General features: G+C 34.7%; 1 protein-coding gene across 2 annotated transcripts; it reads left to right on the forward strand.

The window, feature by feature from the left end:
- Nucleotides 1-593: 593 nt before the first annotated feature.
- On the forward strand, nucleotides 594-5,291 carry LOC132279153 (glutamate receptor 2.8-like). Of its 2 annotated transcripts, none has more exons than XM_059781082.1 (4): nucleotides 594-1,098; nucleotides 1,206-1,515; nucleotides 4,111-4,502; nucleotides 4,744-5,291. In XM_059781082.1, exons 1-4 carry the CDS (start codon nucleotides 676-678, stop codon nucleotides 5,140-5,142), a joined length of 1,524 nt encoding a protein of 507 aa, XP_059637065.1. In that variant the 5' UTR covers nucleotides 594-675; the 3' UTR covers nucleotides 5,143-5,291. The 2 variants fall into 2 exon arrangements, with proteins under 2 accessions (XP_059637065.1, XP_059637066.1); XM_059781083.1 differs by having other exon boundaries at nucleotides 1,206-1,290.
- The last annotated feature ends 11,163 nt before the right edge of the window (nucleotides 5,292-16,454 follow it).

A 16,454-nucleotide genomic window follows, 5' to 3' on the forward strand; every position in this document is an offset into this window, starting at 1 on the left:
TTACATTTAAGAAGAATCGATCATCAGACTTAATACTTTATGAGACACTAGGACCCAAATCTTTTCAACTAGACTAACCCCTTGCAATTTAACTCAAATATAGTTCTCCTATAAAAACTTCTTCCACCGTTGTTTGTACCATATTTAAAGGGACAAGAATGCCCATACAATCTCAATACAAAAAATATTCTCAACTCTATTAGAAGGATTTTCTTATGTCTATTAGGTAGTGTAAATGTTCTTATGTCGAAAGCATTTCATACCATGGAATGGAAGTTGCATGTGGGCCGAGAGTCGTTTACCCGAGTTCACATGGCAAATGCCACATCATCAATAATGGCTTGGCCAAACAGTCACCGGGTTATGCCACATCAGCAATAATGGCCCATATTTTGTGATTAACAGTCAAATATACCATGTCATCAACATGCTTCGAACATAAGATCGAAGACTTGAAAACTCAAAGTTGAAGACCCAAGTTGGGAGGAAGACTCGGGATTATCTGGAATCCGAGGAGGTACTTATTGTGTTAATGGACTCACATCGATAGATGACATCACCCACTCTCATCACTTGCCCTATAAAAAGAGATGGTCTAAGACCAAGGGTGGAATTAACCTCCTTCACATTGAGAGCTCTAGACTGAAGGATATGAAATTGTTGCTATAGAAAAAGATGTCTTGGTGTTTCAAATTCATTACCCTCAATACAACTAGGGTACCTCTTTCTTTGTTATTCCATGCTTCATTTATTCTCGTTCTCACCGTCTCGGGAGTTATGTCCATCACAGAAGCTACTAATAACAAAATAGCAACCAACAATATGAGTGCAAACAGAGATGTTAAAGCTGATGAAGGATGGGCAATGCCTACTGTTGAAAAACCAATGAGAATAGCAGTTCCAGGGTGGATCTATGCTAACCAGTTTGTAAAGGTAGAACAATCCACCAAGAAACCAGAGGAGAAGATATATAGTGGTTTTTGCATCGATGTATTTGAGGAGGTGGTGAGGACTTTGAGTCCCACTTTTTATCTACACCACAAGTTTGTGGATGTCAACTGCAGCTACGACGATATGGTTAATTTTGTTGCTAAAAAGGTAATAAACCCATCTCCAACTTCTTGTTTATGAAGTCTTTATTGAGCCTTATTTTCAATTATTTATTTCTAACAAATAGCTAACTGGGGAATAAAAATTGATGGAAGACTTTTGACGCTGTCGTTGGTGATATAACAATGCGTGCTGACCGGTGGAAGATCGTGGACTTTAGTATACCATTCACTGAGGCAGGTATGTCCCTGGTAGTTCCAGTGAAGCCCCAAGCTCCCAATGCATGGATGTTTTTGACCCCTTTCACTATGGAATTGTGGGTAACGACTTGTGCCATTTTGTTGTACACAATGTTCATTGTTTGGTTATTGGAGCATCGCTCCAATCCTGAATTTCGTGGCCCATGGAAGGACCAGCTTGGCAATATTCTGTGGTTCACCTTCTCTTCACTTTTCTTTGCTCACAGTAAGTATTACTCGGCCTATATATATGTTTTGAACCAAAACATTTTATTGAATGTATATCATACGTTTGTAAATTGTTTTACCCATAGTTTCAGTAAGGAAAATCATGTCTTCATAATACAAATCATAATATGGTTTGATGAGTGACTTTATTTTATAATATAAAAATAAAAAGCCACGCACCTTAGCATATATACATATACATATATATATATATATATATATATATATATATATATATATTTTGGAACGCCATAAAGTATCACTATTCTACATCTTTGGTGGTATAATATAATAATGGGCGAATTGCAAAAAAAACCCCTCAACTTTCACTCATTTATAAAAAAATCCCATTATGAATATCTTTAGCAATTAATCCCCCTTAATTATCATGAGGGGTCATTTTAACTAACATCTGGTAGAGTGATTGTGTGATAAAATTTTCTGACTAACATCTCGATTTCTTTCTATCATGGTACTGATATTTTTGAATCTCTTGCATATATCTCTATCTTTATCTTATTTTATAAAAAATCAAGGTACAAGTTTTTTTTTTGTTTTTGTTTTTTTTTTTTCACCAAAATCAATTTAAGATGACATTTGATAAATAACTATCATATATATTACTATATATATTCCAAATGCAAGTACATTTCGAAAGATGACATTTGATAAATAACTATCATATATATTACTATATATATTCCAAATGCAAGTACATTTCGAAAGAAAAAATTAGAGGCCTTGTTTTAGTGTTTTATGCAGTTAAAAAAAAGAATAAAAAAGAGAGAGAAGTGAGTGGTGGGTACTTTAGTAATACTAATGGATATCACTCAAACGGATGTTACAGGTTAAGGGTAATTTTGTCCAAAATTTTTTCTCACTCAATCACCCTAACGAATGTTAGTTAAAATGACCCCCTCATGATAGTTTTTGGGGGGGGGGGGGGGGGGGGGGGTTTGTAATTCCTAAAGATATTTATAGGAGATTTTTTGTAAACGAAGTGAAAGTTGAGGGTTTTTTTGCAATTCGCCCTTACTAAATACTAGGAATAAGTTCGGTTGTTTACATTTTGAGTCTGTAAGCAATATATAAAAAAAATATATCAAAGAAGTTCAACTTTCGAAAGATGACATTTGATAAATAACTATCATATATATTACTATATATATTCCAAATGCAAGTACATTTCGAAAGAAAAAATTAGAGGCCTTGTTTTAGTGTTTTATGCAGTTAAAAAAAAGAATAAAAAAGAGAGAGAAGTGAGTGGTGGGTACTTTAGTAATACTAATGGATATCACTCAAACGGATGTTACAGGTTAAGGGTAATTTTGTCCAAAATTTTTTCTCACTCAATCACCCTAACGAATGTTAGTTAAAATGACCCCCTCATGATAGTTTTTGGGGGGGGGGGGGGGGGGGGGGATTCCTAAAGATATTTATAGGAGATTTTTTGTAAACGAAGTGAAAGTTGAGGGTTTTTTTGCAATTCGCCCTTACTAAATACTAGGAATAAGTTCGGTTGTTTACATTTTGAGTCTGTAAGCAATATATAAAAAAAATATATCAAAGAAGTTCAACTTACTTACTATTAATTTTCAATTGTAATATGTTATAAAGTACGGATATTGAGCAGTACTCGTGTCGTGTCTGTGTCGAACACCGACACTCATCGAACACGTGTCCGACACTTCATATAAGTGTCTGTTAAAAAAAAAAAAATTATTATTATTATTTTGGACAATTTCTCGACACTCCCCGACACTTAAACGAACACAAATAATATGAACACATTATAAAGTGTTCAACACTTTTCTTTAAAAAAATTTGACATTATATAGATATATGATCACAATATCCTACTCTTTTTTTTTTTTTATATAGTACTAATACTCAATACATGCATATAAATAAATTTTTTTATTTATATATAACCATGTCCAAGTTATACCCATATCTTACTTTTTAAAAATTTGACGTGTCAAAGCATCAGTGTCCCATGTCCATGCTACATGGATAATATTTTTTAATATCTTTTTGAATTTTCAATAGGTGGTGTCCTTATCACTTAAAATTTTATTCCAATTTAAATATCGTTTAACAATTTTAGTGACATTCAAATTATATTATCAAATGTCAACGCTTAATTGAAGCTGAATTGAGTTATCAAATAGCTCTTTGGTCATAATTACCCCCCAAAAAAAATGTTCTTATTCATTATTAAAAATAATAATAATAATAAAAAAATAAACAGTTGCTTATTCAAACCAAAACAAAACATGCTTTTGATTTGTTTATAAATATGGAAAGACAGAGAGATAGAGTTATAATTAAACAGAGTTGGTTGTTTAAAATCTTGCAAGAGTCACGATTAAGCTGTCTGCTCAGTAATTTTTATTCACAGGTGGGTTACAATTGCGATAATTATCTCCTTATAATATTACATCAATGATTTATATATATATACAAGAATAATGAGCAAGGAGACTGTACATTGAACGTACAAAGGATTCTTCATCTTAATTCTGGTCACGTGGAGAGGTTAGAAAACGATATTTGCCTTTGTTCTCATATAGACCGTCAATAAATTTTGCAGGGGAAAGGATTCAGCGTAACTTTACTCGAGTGGTGGTGGTGGCGTGGCTTTTTGTGGTGTTGATCGTAACACAAACCTACACTGCCAACCTATCTTCAATGCTTACCATCTCAAGACTCGATCCAAATGTTGACTCGCTCAAGAAGAGCAATGCCGTAGTTGGCTGCTTTGGCAGCGACCTTGTAAGAGAGTACTTGGTGAATGTACTTCATTTCAAAAAGGAGAACATCAGAAATGACATTGATACCCTATCTCAGTACCTGGACGCTTTGAAGAATGGCAGTATCTCAGCGGCATTTCTTGAAGTCCCTTATGCAAAACTTCTTGTTAAGCGGTACTGTGATCAACTTACCGTCACAGGACCAACATATAGATTCGGAGGATTTGCCTTTGTGAGTGGTGGATTGAACTCAACTTGAATTTAATTTTGTGGATGGTTAATAGTCAATACTAAAGCAAACACCATCTTTGAATCCTTTTAGGTTCTTGAATATGCACCATCTTAATTTCATCACTAAAATCAGTAAGTAGTAATCACATACTAATTAACCCAAATGAAAATGATAAACAAATATGTTTGTATTAATTAAGCAAACTGATCGAGTATTACAACCCTCATGTTTTTAAGTGCAGGTCTTCCAGAAAGGTTCTCCCATAGCTACCAATGTCTCTGCAGGCATTCTCAGATTATTGGAGGATGGCACTCTGAAACGATTGGAAGATGAGTACTTCGCTCCATCACCAGATTGTTTAAACTTCCAAACTGCCAAAAATAGTGGTCGCTTGAGCCTCCGGCACTTCTGGGGTCTATACATCTTCTATATCGCCACTTCCACCATCTGTTTGCTACTATTCATCATTCACTCACTCCACCACCATCAAGCATTACAAGAAGACAACGTCACGCCAACTCGTGTAAGTGTTTGGAGAAAGATACTTCCATTCTCGCGATTCTTGAATAATGCTAGTTCAAGAGATCCTGACAGGGTTCCAATCTCAAGTCATGCGCAAAATTATATTGAAATGCGTTAATTAAACACCTAGATATGTTGTTTAGCTAGATATTATTAGTTTCTGACTCTGGGCCTCCAGATCTATTTCTATATTTTTGTGACATCCATGTTTGAATTTTTGTTCTGTATATATGTCACTTGGTGTTTGAATCACTTTTACTTTGGATCTGATTTTGATGTCAAAACTTGTTTGATTGTTGTATTTTTTATTTATCTTGGGATTCGAAGCCTGAATCAACAGCATATTTCGTTCGATGACAACATCATTAACCGCGGTCTAATTTACCAATGGGAATATGTAATTTTACTATTTTACCCTTTAATTATATATTAAAATTTATAACTAAAAAGGAAAAGGAATTTACACCCTCTAAACACCATTAAATTTCTCTCTACTCTCACACACACATATATATATGCACACTATATATATATATATATATATATATATATTCTTTTTTTTTTTTTCTTTCTTTCTTCTTCATTATTGTCGGTGACAAAGAAACTATGCCACCGATGGAATACACAACAACCGATCTCGCCATTTCTCCACCTCCACCTACCACCACCACGGCCGACCACCAACCACCATTCATAATCACTCTTTGCAAACAACACCACTAGCAGACCCAAGATCCAATTGCGAAAAAAAAACGGTGTAGTTGCAGGGTCTGTTTGGGAGAACAGAATGAAGATTGATGAAGTCGAAGGAGGTATTTAAGTCTTCAACCCAAAATCTGAATCATGTGAGGAGGTTGTATCGACAACAAGAAGATCGGACCCGATGGCGGCGCGTGATTGTCATCACCATTCAACAATTTGAGTCATAACCTTGCTGGAAAACTCCATCTCCGTCGATTTTAAGGTTCATAAGCGATCAGCTCACCGCCGACAATTCCTCCCCTGGAACTCACCTAATCTCGCCGGAAACCCGATTCCATTCATTGTTATTTTTCCTTTTTGTTTCCAAATCAAATTAAGAAAAAAAAAAAAAAAAATTAGAGAGAGATTTCCAAAAACAAAATTCCAAAAAAAAAAAAAATACAGAGAAGATTGTTATTTCCAAAAAAAAATTGTTATTTCCAAAAACAAAATTCCAACTAGAGAGATTTCCAGTTGAGAGAGGGAGGGTTCTACAACAAGAAAGGGGATTTCAGTTTAGAAAGATACAGAGAAGATTTTCAGCAGAGAAGGGGATTTTAGATCATACGGTAGATTCAACGGTGACTACACAGCTGTAGATTCGACGGCGTTTGGACTGAACTAAAGATTCCCTCCCTTTTCAGTCCGGCGAGCAACGACTTGTTTGGTCACCATCTTTTGGTGCGTGGATTAATACTGTGGGCTTAATTCCGGTGACTTACAAAGTTGAAGCAATCGGTGAATGGTGTTCTGGGTTCAGTAATATGACCGTGGATTAAACTTTTTGAGTTTATAAGTTAAAGGTAATTTTGTAAATTTGCATTGGTTAATGAGGTTAAAAATGTCATTTTAAGTATTGGAAGGGCAAAATTGACCTTGTACAGAATTGTTCATGCCGACATCATCAGTTACTTAACGGCAGGAGGTAATTTGCTGCATAAACCAAAACCTCATTGGAGGTAAGTGAAATTATGAAACGTAGAGGGGGTGTGTGTGGAGTATTAACATAGTTCAGGGGGTGTAGGTGGAATTCACCCTAAAGTTTTTGTCTAAGTTTTTCTCACTGGTCGCACAGTTTATAAAGTTTGATCCAGAATTGCAAACTTTCAAAGGCACAAATCATTGAAAGAAGGATTTAATCACATTATGAAGGGAACACATCATTCGAGGAGTGTTTGTGTTCTTCCAACAATCCATATTCTACCAAGATTAAGGAATAAGCCTAAAATTGAGCGTTTGGACAAGGTGTTACAAAATCAAGGTGATAGTGGATTTTTTTGCTTGTAGTCTTCGTGATTTCTCTCCTAGATTGGGTTGATTTTCTCCCTATTGGGTTTTTACACTAAAATCCTGGTTCTTTAACTCTAAGTTATTTACTTGCTACATATTTTTGATTCAATTGTTAGTTGTGGGTAAAATAAAAAATCAAATAAAAGAGCAAGTTTTACCTATTCACCTCCTTTAGATGATTTTAAAATTGAATTCCACAATGATTCTGCATAGCGCAATTCATATTTAGTTCTTATATTGTCTTGTTATTAATGAAACAATGCACAAGAGAAAATTCAAAACTTTTCATAGTATCAAGGCGCTAAGCGTTCTTTTAATTAATGGCTAAGTGTAGAAAACCTTCCTGTAATATAGGTTTTGTGCACAAATAGTCCATCCTTTTAGAAAATATTCAGTCCATAATATTCAAAAAGGGTACAAATAAGTCCATCGGACCACTTTTTGGTCAAAATTGACATAAAATAAATTTTAAAACCCTAATTTACCCTTTTATTCCTATTATGCCATTTTCTAAGAGGCTCCCCGGCCGCCACATCGCTACCACCACCATAGTCGTCGCACTCAAAAACCACCACCACCCCCACACCCAATACAATAAATAAAAATAAAAAAAAAACTTCAAGCTCCTCCTTTTCTGTGATGTTCCGAATTTTTCACAAACCCGGATGCGCTAATGTGACCCGAAAGTTGATCCGATAATGGATCTAGAATGCGGAAGTGAAAGCAGAAGACAAAGTCCTTAGGAATAAACAACATCCCTAGGAAACCCAAGTGACTTTTCATGAAGTCACATAATACAACGAAAACAAAAGCGAAAGTAAAAGACTGAAAATGGACTAAGTATGCCCCCAAAGGGCAAAATGGTCAAATTACAAATAAAAAGGGAAATTTTGACTCCAAACAAGTCAAATGAGGTCCATACAACCTAATCTAGTCATTTCATAACATTCCAGGAGGTTCCAAGAACTTTGGCCAAAAATCTCACAAAACAGCCATTCCCAGTTCAAGTAAAATCAAACACTGCCCCACAAAAATATGCATAACTCTCACTGTGATTTGATTCAGAAAATGGCATTGGTTCCATTGGAAATCTAACTTAAAATTATTGAATTTAGGCTCAAGAATGACCCCATTTGAGTTAGAAATGAAGAATATATGACTGTTTAAAGTTCGGGTAACAAGATTGGCCCAAAAGAAGAGAGCAATGAACCTAGGGCATTTAGGTCGGCCGAAATGGTCACATCAGTAGACCAAAATGGAAGGAAGGTGCTGCCGAAATGAAGCCATGTGCTTCGGTCACTGAAATAGGGAACCGGTCGACCGATTGTGACCCAAACAAGACTGAAGCTACTGGAAAATGCAATTTTTGAAGCTTAAATGAACTTTTTTTTGGAAAAACACGAAGAAGAAACCCCCCTTGAAATTACGTTTTCTAGCTAACCAGGATGAAAGGAAGATTTGTTATTGACATGAAAACCCCAAAATGCCCTTATGCTCAGTTTTGACAAAAACTAAAAATACAACTTGCTTCATGTGCTCAAATGGTCAAATATGAAGTTATGTGCTAAAACGATTGTGCACGCAAATGTAATAAATGATTTAAAACATGCGGGAATGATCTATGACCCCCAAATATGCCCAATGCCAAATATGACATGTCCAAACCCAAAAATCATGGAAAATGCCCTTTTAAAACAAATTACGAAGTCAATCACCAAAGATGCATCCAAATAATCAATTGGCCCTTGGCTGCACGTCACAAATAATAAAAGAGCACTCGGGGAAGTGATAAAATGCAATTCCCACCATTCACATTGAAATTAACATGCTAAAGATTCGCATTTTTCAATATTTCTCATATTTAAGCATAATGTCAAATAGCATGAAAATAAAGGATAAGGTCATTGGCCCTTGGCATCATCACATTCATATCAAATAGGTCTCAAAGAGTGCATTTAAGCACTTATTACATATCCCAATTAGAGGCTACAAGTTTTGACATAATAAACCAAATTAAAACAAAATTATGCTAGTAAGTGCATGAATGGAAATGCTCCAATCTCATCGAGCTTGTAATGTTACCAATCATTTTTTTTTTATTTTATAATTTCTGGATTTTATTTGGATTATTTTAATCCTTACGTCGTTTTACGTGCCACACAGGCCCCGAGGGGCGCTTTGGTCATTTTCTTGAGTTGAGGGTTTTAGAAGTATATTTTTAATCATTTTAAGTCAATTAGAAGTAACAGTTTCATTTTTTGAATTTTTCAGAAGTCGGGACGCTTTCCAAACACGGGAACTTCTTCCGGTTTTGTCATTTTAAGAAAGGGCATAATGGACTTTTCTCACATATATGTATACATCTATATTTATATATTGGAGGTAGATATTTGTAACGTAAGAATGGTATTTCATTGAAAGAGGAAGGGCATTATAGTAACTTAGCTTGATTTAGAAATCACTCAAATTGTGACACTTGGTATAACCTTGGCTATGGAAGATGCAAGGCAACTTTTTTTTTTCCCCCTCCCCTTCCATTTCGGGAATCACCTTTTCCTCCTCTTTGTCTTCATTTTCCTCTCTCTATATTCCATATCTATACCTAATATATCTCACATGTATTTCAACCTTGGATTTGGGGAGATTAGAAGGTGTTTTTGGTGATGCCACAGAGAGGAAGTTGATGAGTTTAAGGAGAGCTTCCATTTGGCACCCATATTGCTAGGGTTTGGAGGATTTCAAAGCTAGGGCTTACTAAGGCCTTGTTTGGCTAATCATCTTGAGGTAGAGGAAGCCTAAATTACAAATTTCATATTATTTTAGTAAGACCTATGTATTTTCTTATATGAATATCTTGATATTGTGAAACATGCTTAGTTGTAAATTTTTTATTGTGATGTTAAGCATGAGATAGTTTTGATCTAATTACTTGAGTTGAGAATATGATGGTTTTCTTGTATTTGTGCCAAGCATGTTATTTTTTTTATGAGAAAATGTGAAAGTATGATTTATGTGATTAATTTTTGTATTTGAATGTTTTAATATAACTATGATGTAAACCATGACTTGTGTATTGATGAATGGTGGTATGACATACATACTCTTGACATGGGGTGAGTAGAGAGGATGAAGATTTGATATGGAAGAAAAGGTTAGGAAGCGAGAGGATAGGTTGTATTGTAAGTTAAGGTGAAGGTTATGAAGGATTTGGTGAGGTTGGGTTGGAAAAAAAGACGTGAACCTTACATTTCATGTGTGATGGAATAGTTGGTGAATTTGTGGAATTTATGTATAATTGATATGAATTATAATCCAATGATCCCTTTTCTTTGATTCCCTTTCTTTGGTTGTGGCTCACGGGATTTTAGGAATGTGATTTAGGTTTTTTCTACTAAGCTGTTGAGCTCACCCATCATTATTAACATTTTTCAGGAAATCCGAAGGTGAGCCGGTGAATGCTATGCATCCATGGACATTGATGTAGTTAAGAATTCATTTCATTTTATTCATATTAAAGCCATGTAAATTTTGGCCATGGAGGCCTCTTTACTTGTATTTAATCCTTTTGAAATTGTATAAAATGATATTTGTATAATTCAATTTTTAAACAATGTATTAGACTCGTATTTAGTTTAATGGAGGGCACGAGAGTTTAATTATGTTTTACACACTTTGAATGCATGAATTGGGATAGGTTTAGACTTTAAATAAAGTCATCAAGGGATCAAGGGATTACTCATATACACAAATGCTTAGTTTTAGGCTTTTCTGGGCTATTTTCAGGTTTTTGGACTTCGGGAACCGGTTCAGCCCTTATAGAACCGGTTCAAGGATGTTTTTGGTTCGCATTGTGACTTTCTATCTATGTAGAACCGGTACCAAGATTTGGGAACCGGTTCCAGCCTTCCAGTGTATATTTTTGCCTTGACACTGTGTCAACTTTGACCGCCTGACTTTGTTTGGCTATAACTTCTTTGTTCCAAACCCAAATAGGGTCATTCTTGAGCCCATTTTCAAGAATTTTAAGTTAGCTTTCCAATGAGACCAACCTTATCCTCAAATTCTATTCATGTTGAGAGTTATTGCTATTTTAGTGAACAGTGTTAGGAATTCCCTTGAACTAGGTAAGAGCGCTTTTGGGAAATCACATCCAATGACCGTAGAACCTCTTAAAATGTCATGGAATGACTAAAATGATTGTTTTAAACCTCATTTGATTAGTTTAAGGATGGATTAACCTCTTATAAAGTAAAATGACCATTTTACCCCTAGTATATCATCGGGTTTGGTTAAGAATCCGGTTAGCTATTCGGACCCCCGGGTTCGGATCGTTATAAATTTGGTATCAAAGCTTTAGGTTTGAAAACCTAAGGACGACAGGTGGGTTAACCCAGGTTATGTTAGAGTTGGGTTTAACTGTATTGCGTACTTATACGACTATTGCTTGTTTAGTTTTAAAGTATGACTTATTACCATGTGTTTAAATGTTAATATGTTTATTTCATGGCCATGTTTGGTAGATATCTATGTGTTTACTACTCATTGAGTTTATTATTCGTAGAACATAAAAGCATGATCAACAGTTTGATGTTGAATATTTATATGCAACTGATTATATGACTAAAATTGTTTGGAACATGTTTGATTTGTTATGTGCTTATTGGTTAATTGTTACTGTTGATGAAAGCATGCTTGTTGATTACGTGCTTAATTGTTAAGTGTTTTATTATTATTAAAAGCATGTTGTACAAGTTCTTATTGCAAGTAATTGAGCACGAGTTATGTAAAATATATATTATAGGATGTGACAACTTTTATTTGAGGACGATAGTTATGATCCTGTTTTGGTAAGTAGTTATACGTTATGTTTATGTTGTGGTCGTTCATCCATTAGGGAGTGGATGTTTGCGTGACTAGTTTGTTTTGTTGTTGACGAGTTTGAGGTTTTGGGGCAGTGTTGTGTGTTGAGTTACGGAAGGTTTTGACCGAGTGAGGAGTTTGATCATTCCTATGTTTCTAAATGTTTTAGTTCTTATCGAATGTATAGTGTGATCACCGTAGCTTGTGGATTGAGCTACTCCATGTATCCTTATTTTGATCATTTAGTTGTTTTTGTAATACCGCGCTTAAAAACTACGTGAAGTGATGGATCCGAATGAAGCTGGGGAGCCAGTAGGTGAAGAGCCATCTCAGCCGGATATGATTTCACTAGGACAGGGCCGAGTTAGAGAGGTGGATGATAATCCACAAATACTGGTGGACGATACTGTGATACCCCCGGATTTCCAGATGCGGGTTGGCTAGGCTCACGCCCGATTACTCGGGAATATCAAAAATAAATGGCAATAATTGAACATAGAATACAAATATGATAAAATAGGAATGAATAAAATTTGCTGAAAGAAAACTAAAACGATAATCTATTAATGAAAACTTCAGAATAAATTTTTATAAATAAGAAAATATTCTGGTACATCTAATCCTCCATTATTAATACAACTCAAGAATCCATACTATGTGGACCTCTAGAAAATCCCAACTGAACAAGTGACTACATCAGAACGTTGAAACATAAAACAAATTTCTATGTAAATAATCCGGTAGAGTGAAGTAGACAATCCCTACTCAGCACGAACAATCCCTACTCTTGACGTATACATGAAAAATAATGGTGGGTCAGGCCCACAAATAAGTTATATTCTAACTACAGTTCAAGCAGAGACCCAATACGCAGATACATCCTAGATAACTCAGCAATAACTATATAGTCCATAACTGTATATATATATATCCACACTAAAGGACTCTTACTGGACTACAAAGGGGGTCTCAACCTGAATAGAAGACAACATGCAAAACGCACCTGAAGTGGGTATATGTACCTAAGCCTAACAGGGTATACCTCAACCATCATAGCCAGCTATGCATCCCAATGCATATACGCTCCCTAACCATCGATCCTGAGACTCAAGCTCATATCGCGGTACCATAATATATATTTAAAATCCTTCATTTTTCAAGGTAGTGCTGCTCAACTATTCGTTGCCATGACACGAAATATAGATAGGATTTAAATGTTATAATTAAATCCATTTCTTTAATCCAGAATAGGTAGGAGTTAATGTTTTGATCTAATACGTACCTAATATACCACCGTCCCATACTGGTGCATATAATCCACAAAATAAATCCAATAATTGACAAAACAGAATAAGCAGTTCATCAATCAAAATTCAGAATGGGTAGGAATTAGCATTCTGATCTAATCCGTACCTAATATGCCACCGTCCCATACCGGTGCATATAATCCACAATTAATCCAATAATTGATAAAATAGATAAAATAGTTCATCAATTTAAAATCCAGAATAACATCCATGTAATTGATAGAACATAATTTAATGGTTTATCAATTAAAATCCAAAATAACATCCATGTAATTGATAGAACATAATTTAATGGTTCATCAATTAAAATCCAAAATAACATTCGTGTAATTGATAGAACATAATTTAATGGTTCATCAATTAAAATCCAGAATAATCATAATAAAATCTAATATATATATGACCCTATAATGCATCCAATACAGATTTAAAAATCATGTCCCAGTCATTTAAATTGCTAAAATCAGATTAAGCAATTAAATTCTCTCTATTCGTTTAAAGCATGCAAACTTTGTTTAAACTTTCATACTGTTCAATTCCATTAGCATATAGACATTAAATATGCAACATGGGGCTTAATATAACATGAAATAATATTTAGAATCCTTAATATCAACCCAGAATAGTCCAAGAACCCCAAAAATATCAAAACAATACCTAAACCCACGTCCAGTACACCTTTAGGCATGAGAGCCAGCTCTCAACCAATAGGAGCCGGTTCCCCTACCTTGGGAGCCGGCTCTGTGACTGAGGGAGCAGCTGGCTCCCTCAATCTGTGGAGCGGGCTCTTTCTCTCACAGAAAGCCGTGGCCAAAAATCTTAGGGAGCAGGTTCCATTCCCTTGGGAGCCGGCTCTGTCTCTGCTTTCTGTCATCGTCTTCATCTCCGACGATGTTAAAAACCCTCTGTAATGTCTTAGTTTAAGTTCCTAGAGGTCCAACTATGTCCCAACTCATCCAGAAAATTATAAAACCCAGTACGCATCGTTAAAAGAAATTTAAAACAGAATTGAAACAAGTTATACAGTAAATCAATTTCAATCATTCAACACATATATTACAATTTAAAAGCTGTATTAACATGCATACTTAATCAATATTAATATCCGTTTAGTTTCTGGAGACTACCTAGGCATGCACAGAACACAGATCAAAGGAAAATAGCAAGAAATAGAACTTGCCTCTAGGTTTCGTATTGAAACCCTAACGTCTTCTACCTAATTTTTTTGGCAATTTGAGACTGTTCTTAACTCCTTTATTGCTTCTGGTTCAGCCCACAAGCAAGCGTCCAATACCCCTCCTCGGTTCAACCCTTGTTCTTGGCCAAACCCTAACTCGTTCTCTCTGTTTTCTCTCAAACCCCACTGTTTGTTTGTGTTTTTAAACCCTAAACAGACATAATACGATATATATATATATAGGCAAAATAGTTTTAACCTAATTTTATTCATGTGAGGAGTCGGCAAAGAAAACAAAGAAATAAAATATAAAATACATATACGTAGCAATTTTAATGAATATATCTAAAACCCTAAAACTTGATATTACATATATATAAAAAAAAATAATGAAGCTAATTTAATTATTAATAATTTCTAATTATTAAACTAACCCAAAATACATATACACCCATATATACATGTATATCCATCCATGGGTAAAAACTGTACCCATTTACACTATCCAAATAGTCCATTGATCCTATCCAATTCCAACTCCGTTTAAAAATAAAAATAATATAAACATCTACTTTCAATTAAACAAGTAAAGCAATTTAAACAATTATACAAAATAATTTCAATTTAAAACAAATAAACCAAGCTAAACAATTATATAAAGAAACAATTAAACAATTAATATTAAACACTTAAAAAATTACAACTAGCCAAATAATTAATTAGACAATTAATTTAATTAAACACATACCATCAAGCCACATAACCACATAGCCACATAATCCATTAAAATACATAAGAAAATAAAAATTAAATTCCAATTATATCCTTTTAAAAACTTGGGGTGTTACATTCTTCCCCCTAACAAAAGGAATTTCGTCCACGGAATTCACGAAACTCTGAATTCTTTTCAATTCCATTCCGTTGTGGACACTGCCTCTGTGTTTGGGCTCCACTGAATCCCAACTCCTCCTAGAACTTAATGGGTTCCTATATTTAAGAAATACAAAAATATACGACACATAGGTTGTAAGTAACAACAAATCATCCGTACCCAATATTTATACCAGGGTACAAATCCATATTCCTCCAAATTCGATAGCATAGATTTGCAAAACTTCTATGCACCCAACGCTAATGTTTTGGTAACGCTAAATTATAGGCTACTACACAAAATTATAAACATATTCCGTGAAAAGGCAATTTAAGATATAAGACTAACTTTTCTCCAAAAACTCCTTGCTTCCAAAATGGAAGACATCCCAAACAACCGTTTCTTAATAGAAAACTCTAGTGGGCGAGTTCACTATTTACAAAATTCTACTGACGCCACCAAACTGCTCATAATCCATTACAAAGGAGAGTATTTTTCTCCGCTGTTTCCTTAAATGAAGTCAAGGTCGGATTGTACAACCCTTACTTTCATTTAAAACCAATAAATTAGAGGTCTCCACTAAATAATTTACAAAACCTCAATCGTTGTCACACCAACCTCCTTGTGCCAACTATATGATAGATAAATACTCCGAAAAATGAAGTAAACACTTCCAATTATCCATAAGAACCTAGGATATAGGTCCTAAGAATATCCTCCATGATCAAATTTAATGTGTCGATCAAATCTTCCGTTTAGAGATATGAAACATAACTTCTGCTCCAAAATCCCCATAAACCTCCTTCTAAATAGATATTTTCATCCATCATAATGGACATCCACATGTTATCATACTACTATCAGTGCGAGGTAGAACTGTTATGAAGCTCCAAAGTGAACACTACTCGAATAATGTCCATAAGAAAACCTGTTCAATCCACCATTCTTTAACCTATATGGAATCAAAATTCCAATTCAATGTCGATAATTCATACCGACTATCCAGTCCTGAGTAGTCCTATTCCCAATAGGAAGTGGCAAACTTGTTCTCTAGAACTGACAGTTGATTCCCAATAGGAAGTAGCAAACTTGTTTTCTAGAACTGACAGTCGATGTGTTGATGTACCTTATAACCGTCGGAGTACATCGAGAAAAATTTACGAATGTTACATCTCATTCACTCT

The sequence above is a fragment of the Cornus florida genome, unplaced genomic scaffold (genome assembly GCF_030987335.1).
Source record: "Cornus florida cultivar Cherokee Brave unplaced genomic scaffold, ASM3098733v1 CherokeeBrave_3.0.0_Hap2_Chr10, whole genome shotgun sequence".
NCBI lineage: Eukaryota > Viridiplantae > Streptophyta > Magnoliopsida > Cornales > Cornaceae > Cornus > Cornus florida.

Excerpts from the sequence above, each read along its gene's own strand:
- LOC132279153 (XM_059781082.1), top strand. The coding sequence starts at position 676 with ATGTCTTGGTGTTTCAAATTCATTACCCTCAATACAACTAGGGTACCT. Across the intron at positions 1,099-1,205 it reads TTAATTTTGTTGCTAAAAAG|ACTTTTGACGCTGTCGTTGG; the intron begins GTAATAAACCCA and ends AATTGATGGAAG. Across the intron at positions 1,516-4,110 it reads TTCACTTTTCTTTGCTCACA|GGGAAAGGATTCAGCGTAAC; the intron begins GTAAGTATTACT and ends TAAATTTTGCAG.